This window comes from Sparus aurata, chromosome 5 (assembly GCF_900880675.1).
Source record: "Sparus aurata chromosome 5, fSpaAur1.1, whole genome shotgun sequence".
Taxonomy (NCBI): Eukaryota; Metazoa; Chordata; class Actinopteri; order Spariformes; family Sparidae; genus Sparus; species Sparus aurata.
This window is the reverse complement of record NC_044191.1, coordinates 24,736,907-24,745,844: the sequence shown is the minus strand read 5'-3', so window position 1 is coordinate 24,745,844 and position 8,938 is coordinate 24,736,907. Positions and strand designations below refer to the sequence as shown.

Below are 8,938 nucleotides of genomic sequence, written 5' to 3'. Positions count from 1 at the left end.
TAAGTGTTTTCCATGGTTGAAGTGTGCCCGTAATTCATTTCCAAGGCAACACACTGAAATCGTTTTGGCATGGAAACCGCTGAGCCTTTAGGTGCACCTGTTGACAGCTCGGCTGCACCAGGGGCAGAAATGATTCGTCTTTCCTGGAACTAGTTTTTGGTTGCGTTAAGATATCGAGAGTGACGAGGTCGGTAAGAAGGCCCTCTGCCTACGATAGATTTGGATGGGATTTAAAAAAAAAAAATGTATTCCGCTAATAACTGACAGTTGGAGTTACCAGTGCGCCGACGCGGATGATGACTGGACTTGTTAACTGGATGAATGAGGTTGTTTTTTTATATAACATATCTGCAAGAATGAAGATGGAGCCTTAGTTTTTATCCTCGTTCAGTGTCTGCAAGAATGAAGAAAAATCCTTAAGCTATTGATGACACCTCTGCCAGCTTCCTTAAAGGTTTGATTTCACTGTTTAGCTGTCGGGCCTTGAAAACACTGCGGATATGTAAAAAAAAAAAAAAAAAAAAAAAAAGAAAAAAAAAATGTATGACACACGGTGTAGATCATATCCCCTGCTGGACAGCTTCCCATAAAAGGGATGACATTTTCTTAACATTTGATGCACGGAGTTATTAAAACACATTAACAGCTGAGATTTGGTAATCTCAAGAGCTCCTGGGAAGAACGAGTGAACTTCCACTGCAGAGCACTGATGGTCGGCCGGACACTCAGGATTTAATCCTCGGCGGGATACGATGGATAAGGTAAAGAAATAAAAAAGATGAGATTTAGTTTATGAAAGTCAAGGTTGTGTTTCACTGATGGCATAAGTCTCCTGCTGCTATCTATCTATCTATCTATCTATCTATCTATCTATCTATCTATCTATCTATCTATCTATCTAATATAATCTTTAAGTGGGTAAATAAGTCAGTCGGGTATAGATAAATACTAAACAAAGAATTCAAGTTAATTAAAAGGTTCAAAAGAAGTTATCATACAAATGTGAAGGGAATAAGGACACTGCTTAAATCAGGGGTTTCCAAAGTCTGTCTCTATGTGCCTCCCATCGGGCAAAGCTTGGAAAAAGTTACCCTCTCACCCCTGTTAGTTTATTTGCATAGCTCACAGACCCAAAAAGTTCTTTTGTAAGACATTCATTATCTTCTGACCTGGGATAGAAGGGGAAAAAAAGTTTCCTAGGCTTTTCTATGTACCACTTTTAATGCAGTAGAATGGGCCTATGGCTGCTGTATTGGTCTCAGTTCAGACTGTAAAGTGACTGACCAAACATCTGGAACATTTGCTGTAAGGTTGCATCAGCACAAAACATGGTGTCTTCTGTTTAAATATTCTACTTGGTATAAAAGTTTCATATGGTGAAATAACTAGAAGAGAGTTGATCTCAAAAAAATATGGAAGAATTTAGTTTTTACCAAACCTAAAGCTATTTAAGGGGACATTTAAAGGTGCATGACCTGGATTTGTAGAGAAATTCAAACTTTAAATTGTAATAATACAGCCTTAGAAATGTTTTTCTGATTAAAATCTCTCCATAACTGAGTAAACGAGCTGTCCTCAGAGGTAAAGTAACGTCCGGAGAACACTGTTTGAAGCTAGAAAGGTGGTGACTTAGAAGGATCCTGCAAGTAAAACAGGACTGAATTGTGCAATGCACTGAGGACAATATGTTTATTCAGTTTATTCAATCATGAAAATCCATCAAAGGTTTTTATTTCTCATTAAAATCTCCTCCCCAAAACTACATACTACAACCTTAAGGAAAAAAAAATCAACATTTAAGAGGTATATTACATGCTGTTTAACACATAAACGTTTCTTTGGGTCAGTGGAGTTCTCTGGGTTTACTTTGAAACCCAGCAGTGGGGGAGAGGGTCACAGTTACCTCACAGCCAGAGGTCAGAGCTAAGAAAAGCTCTGACCTCTGGTCAGGTAAACTACTGGTGCTGATAAGCACCGGAGGCCTTAACCTGCACCACACTGTTGTTAGTTTTGGAGGTCATTCATCCCTCGCTGGAGCTAATTTGAGAGACATGTTTCTAATTTTAGCGAATTAGCAATAAAACAAATATATGCGTAAATCTCACTGGCCTCGGAAGCTCCCTCACTGAGCAACCCTGTGGCCTTCCATCTTGCTCTTATGCAATAGAAAAAGTTCAGAACAAGGTTAACATCTGAGATTTTTAAACCCTCGCAGTAACTGAAAATCACAGACATTATTGTGAGATGTGATTTAAAAAAATGTTTTGTTGATGTTAATTAAAAAAAAAAGAAAAAAAGGGAAAAATTGGGCTGAAAATTGTCTTTTTCAAGTGTTTGAAAGCAACTGAATTGAAGTGCAGACAAAAGTGCACAACAGAGTACCCAAAACGTATCTAAAATATGTCACAAAATCGGAATGTGATTAGAAAATGTACATCAAACCATTTGAAATCTCACCATTATAACTGAGGATCCATAAAACCTATAGTTCAAACTGTCATATATTGTGAATAACTAAGACATGCATTGAACTAATCAGCATCTCTTACTTGATCATCTTTCTATTGTTCTTATAAACATGCAACATTCTCATATTGTCGACCAAATTTTTATTGTTGCCCTCTGGTCGATGCTATAATGTGCCCAGGAGCAAATCTAATCGATATGCAAAGTCTTTTATTCCATCTGCCATCAAACTCCTAAATTCAGACCCCACTAATTTTAGAAGAATTGAACCTATTTATTTATTTACTCATTAATTTATTATTTATGACGTACCCATGTGCCTCTTAAATTGTTTTCTGACTGACTGAATGAATGATCGTTGTAATGATTTTATGTTTTTAATGTTTGATGTCTGGAAAAGCTACAACTAAATTGCCCATTTGGGATAAATAAAGTGGTCTGAACTGAACTGAGCTGAACATTCTCATATTGTTCTTAGAGCCCTATAAACAAACAGATTAGGCATATGAATATATACATTATATAAATCCATCCAAATGCTCAATGATATCTGTACATTTTGCTCCCTGCAATAAAAAACAACTGTTCTTAAAATGTAATTCTTACTTTGCAGTAAGTATGTCAGGTAGACTTGAACTTTGGGTATTCTTTGTGTGTGTGTGTGTGTGTTTATGTGTGTGTATCTGTGTGTGTGTGGGTGGGTGTGTGTGTGTGGGTGTCCGAACCCCCACGATCACCAGATGGGGCGAGATCGGGGAAGGGGTGGGCCTTTACGTGCGGTGTGGCCAGCCCACTTCACCTGAGCATAAAAACAGCTGAAGTTCTCATTCAGGGCTATTCACACTTGACTGACTCTGCACACACACAGTCTGGACACACACTCACCACACACCTAGAAACACATACCGAGGCTCATTTAGTCAAACCTGCGAAGATGCCGTGTGTCAGCTCTCAACTCGACCAGATGGTGAAAATGCCTTGCAGCTACAGCTCTGTGATTGATAAGATCCACATGGTAAGATCTGGATTTTATGTCTGACCAGACTTTGCAGGGGTTCGAGGAATTTTTACCTTTAGTTTTGTTTTAGACTTATGTTTTTATCTCATGTTGCTGTTGTGTGAATTAACCGTAGTCCTCACACACAGACTGCTCCATGTTGTTTCAGAGGAAACTCTGGGTGAGGAGCTTAAGTGATGATTCTTTTTTTGTTTACTCCTAGTCTTTCTATAGCATACTATTTGTCTGTGCTCTGATCCGATGTTATGCTGTTACTTCTTCTGATTTCCCTTCTTGTTTTCAAAAGGGAAACCTTAATTCTCTTTTGAAAGCTCACTTCAGCATACAATTTACGAGCGTATGAAGTTGCTTGGTCTGTTTGCAGCGGCAGCTCCTGACCAGCTCTCCTCTTCTCTTGTCGCAGGTAGAGCAGATCCTGTCAGAGTTCAGGCTGAATAAGGAAGAGCTAAAAGAAGTCATGGAGAGGATGCAGCGTGAGATGGATCGAGGACTGCGTATAGAGACGCACGAAGAGGCCAGCGTCAAAATGCTTCCGACTTATGTCTGCTCCACCCCTGAGGGATCAGGTACATACTCCATCAGTCATAACACTTTTATTTTGGTTAAAAAAGACTAAACATTGTAGAGGATGTAAAGCCAGCATTCAGATGATGTGTGTGTTTTTTGACAGAGGTGGGCGACTTCCTGGCCCTGGATCTGGGGGGCACAAACTTCCGTGTGATGCTGGTGAAGGTGGGTGAAGATGAGGAGAGGAGCTGGAAGGTGGAGACCAAGAACCAGATGTACTCCATTCCTGAAGACGCCATGACGGGCACTGCAGAAATGGTATTTACCAGTAATATCAACAAGTGATATAGTGACTGTAAAATCTCTGTGGTGACTGGTGAAGACTATGGCAAAAGAGTGGCAAAATATTTTCCACTCTGTAAATACTGGTGTAGTGTCGACTGTAAACCTCTCAGGATGAAATTAGCACTAATTATTGTGCAGTTTTTTCCACATCTCATGTCCTCCCTTCCCCTCTCTCTGCAGCTGTTCGACTACATAGCAGAGTGTATGTCCGACTTTTTGGACAGACATCATATCAAGCACAAGAAGCTTCCTCTCGGTTTCACCTTCTCCTTTCCTGTACGACATGAGGACATTGACAAGGTAGGTTGTTGCACCTCTACATGCTTTCATACGAAGATCCGTGACAGCAAACATCCCTGTTTTATGTATGAAGTTTAGAAGTTTAAGGTTTGTCTTTTTGTCTGTCCACAGGGTATCCTGCTTAACTGGACCAAGGGCTTCAAGGCGTCGGGGGCAGAAGGGAACAATGTTGTGGGATTACTCAGAGACGCTATCAAGAGACGAGGGGTGAGCTTCTCTCTTAATAATCAACACAAGACTGATTTTTAACAGCTGGATTTTATTTTATTCATACCTGATTTGGTGTTGTCACTTAGGACTTCGAGATGGATGTGGTTGCCATGGTGAACGACACAGTAGCCACCATGATTTCCTGCTATTATGAAGATCGCAGCTGTGAAGTCGGGATGATTGTTGGTAAGCGAACACACACGAGCATGAATGCCCGACTGCGATGCACTCATGCAGACACTCAAGCACAACTAAGGTTTTGTGTTGTTTTCTTTTTTTTGACTAGGTACTGGTTGTAATGCGTGTTACATGGAGGAGATGAGGACCGTGGAGCTGGTAGAAGGCGAGGAGGGCCGGATGTGTGTGAACACAGAGTGGGGGGCATTCGGAGACAACGGGGAGCTTGAGGAGTTTAGACTGGAGTACGACAGAGTCGTGGACGAGACCTCGATTAACCCCGGACATCAGCTGTGAGTCAATGAGTGCATTCACCTCAAACACACAGTCAAATGCACACGAGAGCTCTATACGTCTTCTACTGTATGCACACACACTCGAGCGTACGTTCAAGCTCAGCTATGTGCCATTAAAGGCCTGAGAGATTCATGTTGTACTTAAACATGTGCTGCACAGTCCCTCTCGCTCGTTCTCTTACTGTTGTTCTGAATTAATCATCCCTCTGGGGCAATACTCACCTGACTCTCACCTGAGCTGTCTGTGTAGTTGCTAAGCTATCCGCTTTTCTTCCTGAGGATGTTTGTAAATGGCGAGAGGCCTCATACGTCAGTGGTCAGTCAGCGGATGGGGCTGTCAGATTAATGATCCCTCTTGCCCTAATGGCTGTTTACCTTTGGCGCTGGCTGCCCCTTTGCACAGACAACTGCTGAGTCCAGCCTCATTCAGCCTCTTTAACAATGACGTTGGCATCCTCGTCTGCTCCCCTCTGCTTTTCCAGTCCATGCACACAAAGACAGTCGTTTGCACATGTGTTTTGTGATGCGTTTTACCTTCCTGTTTCTTCCACTATTTTCACATTATGTCTTTGATTCATTGTTTTTCCATCCTTCATTTCGATTGTTTTAACTTTAACTATCTCTTCTCCTGTTGACCCCTGCAGATATGAGAAGCTTATCAGCGGGAAGTATATGGGTGAGCTGGTCCGGCTTGTCCTGGTGAAGCTGGTGAATGAAGACCTGCTGTTTAATGGTGAAGCGTCTGAGCAGCTGAAGACTCGTGGCAGCTTTGAGACGCGCTATGTCTCACAGGTGGAGAGGTAGGTGTCAGCAGATCCTAACATGGTTGCAGTTAGATAGATAGATAGATAGTTATCCACGAGCTAAAGACAATTGTGCTTAAAAAAGTATATATATATATATATATATATATATATATATATATATATATATATCCCATAGAATAAGACAAAAAATGTGATAAGATTATCACTGCATGTAGACAATCGTTGCATTTGCATAAACATAGAGGAAGAAAAAACCTAAATGTAGCACAAAAAAAAAGAAAAAAGTAACACCTGTTGCTGATGACATGAGCTTATATAACAGTGTTGGCAGTAAGAGAGGGAAAGAGATTTGATCAGTCTTGTCATTTTCCTACAGTGACACCGGGGACAGAAAACAAATCTACAACATCCTGTCCTCACTGGGTGTTCTGCCATCAGAGCTGGACTGTGACATTGTACGTCTGGTCTGTGAGAGTGTTTCCACTCGCTCTGCCCACATGTGCGGCGCAGGGCTCGCTGGTGTGATCAACCTGATGCGTGAGCGACGCAGCCAGGAGGCCCTGGCAATCACGGTGGGGGTCGACGGATCAGTCTACAAGCTGCACCCATGGTGAGGAATGTTTTAGACTTTTCAGTGATAGTTTTGTGACCATATAAAAGCAGTAAGTTAAAGGAAGGGCCTTATGTCATTAGATCGACCCTTTTTAAGGGAAAGGCCCACCCTAAAACACAATGTTTTTATACATACGATGGTGAGCTTGCCAAGTGATAGCATGGTTTCACAAGACTATTTCCAGTAGTTTTAAAAAAAAAAAAAGTCAGATATCTTAAGTATCATTTGATATTAAATGTATTTTTCGAACAATCAAGTAACAAAGCACCAATATTCAGCAGTCACACAAAGAGAAATCCACTGTGGAGGAGGCAGAGATACCTTTCTCTCTAGAGCCTCAAACGACCTCAATGCAGTGCGTCCACACTTTCTGTATTGAAAAAAGCTCCATCCTTAATCAAGCAACAGGATGCAATGAATTCCTCTTAGACAATTGTATTACTAGACAGTTGGGGGAAAAAGTGAAAAAGGAGGTGGGACAGATGGAGATTCGACTGATTCTGTACACTCAACGTATTGTTTCTCTATCTCAGTTTCCGTGACAGGTTCCACAAGATCGTCAGAGACCTCACGCCTCACTGTGAGATCGCCTTCATCCAGTCGGAGGAGGGGAGCGGCCGCGGAGCTGCTCTAATCTCAGCAGTGGCCTGTAAGATGGCTGCTTGCATGCTGACACAGTAAAGGGAGCCGTGCAATGAGCAAGCCTGAACTCTGAGTTTGAGAACATGTCATCCCGGTCGGCAGCTCTGGCCTTTTCAGGCTAAGTGGATACTCGTCACTGGAAGATATACAGAAAAGAAAGCAGTAAACAACTTGTATTATTGTTATTCTACTGTATTTGGTAGAATTAGACCAACTTGTAACAATGTCAGTGTGTCTGAACTGGTTTGAATTGGTTTACTGTGACGGACTGGGCCATTTAAAGAATGGCTGATGTATTATTGATGACAGTGTGTTATAATACCAGTGCAAACTGGTTGATGTACATCACATTGGATTGTTTTTGTAAATGCTGTTGTAAACTACATCATATTCATTGCTTTGCTGTGTTGTCATTTCTGTTTGTTCTACTGTATATTTGAATTTTACGTTTACAACCTTATGTGTGTTAGCCAGTAGGTTATAGTTTTTCATGAGTGCGTGATGAAATGTGATGGAGGTAAATAAGCTGTAAATAAAACTGCTCAATTAAAGGTCCCATATTGTAAAAAAAAATTGAGTTTCCCTCGTTTGTTTTTGTTGTTATAATTAAACCAGTCTATTTGCTAAATAAATACTGTGAAAGTAACCAAATGCTCAAATGCAAGCAGCCCTGTGAAACAGTGCCTTCAAAAGAGCTGTCAGGACTTGGTTGTAAGGTTATGATGGCACAACTATACAGTCACTGCCCCCAGCCAAACCCCCATCAAGGGCTGGGTTAAAAAAAACACCCATAGAGCTGAGGCAGAAACACAGTGGTCGGTGTCTGCTCTGGCATGTGAGAGCTGACCAATCAGAGATTTTGGGGTAGGGGTCTTAAAGAGACAGGGACAGAGGGTGAGGAGAGGACTGCACTTTAAAGTTATGTTATAATAGATTTTTAGATTGACGAATATGATTTAATGCCAAAGCTAGCGCCATCAAACATTACCAAAGTAATGTAATACACTCAACACATTAAAACAATACTCATTTTCAAGCAATGTAATCGAATTGAGCACAACGTAAAATCAAAGAAATAGGTGTAATAGTCCTATTGATATTACATCAATGCAGTGAAAGCTAGAAAGCATGGATATTAAAATCTTTCATGCTTTCATTATGATAATACACTGGAAAATGGACCCAGAACAACAATGTATTAATGAATCGGTTCTCTCAGATATAATCCATGAACTTGCTGATCAGTTTTTGGGGTAAACATTCAGGAAACCAGTGGTGCAGTTGGAAATGATACATTCTGTGTTCGGTGTGTGATTTTGATCCAAGGCTTCATTATTTAGCCAGTGAAAAAAAAAAAGATTTAGCCAATGAACTGTGGCTTCAACATTCACTTAGTCATTAATTATCAAACTCACAATATAACCCTGTTCTCACCTGTAATTCACTGAAGGAGGCAATTCTGCTTCAGTTTGCACAGCCAGAATTCAGCTGTCCAAAATAATATACATTTAGGCTGGAGAGAAGTGTGAATTTCTACATTCTACTTATTTCTAATTCCTAGATAATATATCATCTGCTCTATTTGTCCACAGTCATA

At 40.8% G+C, this 8,938-nt stretch overlaps 1 protein-coding gene across 3 annotated transcripts; it reads left to right on the top strand.

The window, feature by feature from the left end:
• The first annotated feature begins 66 nt into the window (after nt 1-66).
• Nucleotides 67-7,904, top strand: gck (glucokinase (hexokinase 4)). Of its 3 annotated transcripts, XM_030416696.1 has the most exons (11): nt 67-454; nt 668-761; nt 3,888-4,050; nt 4,155-4,309; nt 4,517-4,636; nt 4,748-4,843; nt 4,933-5,032; nt 5,133-5,316; nt 5,964-6,119; nt 6,463-6,696; nt 7,233-7,738. In XM_030416696.1, the coding sequence occupies exons 2-11, from the start codon at nt 753-755 to the stop codon at nt 7,378-7,380; spliced, it is 1,365 nt and encodes a 454-aa protein (XP_030272556.1). In that variant the 5' UTR covers nt 67-454; nt 668-752; the 3' UTR covers nt 7,381-7,738. The 3 variants fall into 3 exon arrangements, with proteins under 3 accessions (XP_030272556.1, XP_030272555.1, XP_030272553.1); XM_030416695.1 differs by lacking the exon at nt 67-454 and having other exon boundaries at nt 541-761; XM_030416693.1 differs by lacking the exons at nt 67-454; nt 668-761 and adding an exon at nt 3,310-3,481 and having other exon boundaries at nt 7,233-7,904.
• The last annotated feature ends 1,034 nt before the right edge of the window (nt 7,905-8,938 follow it).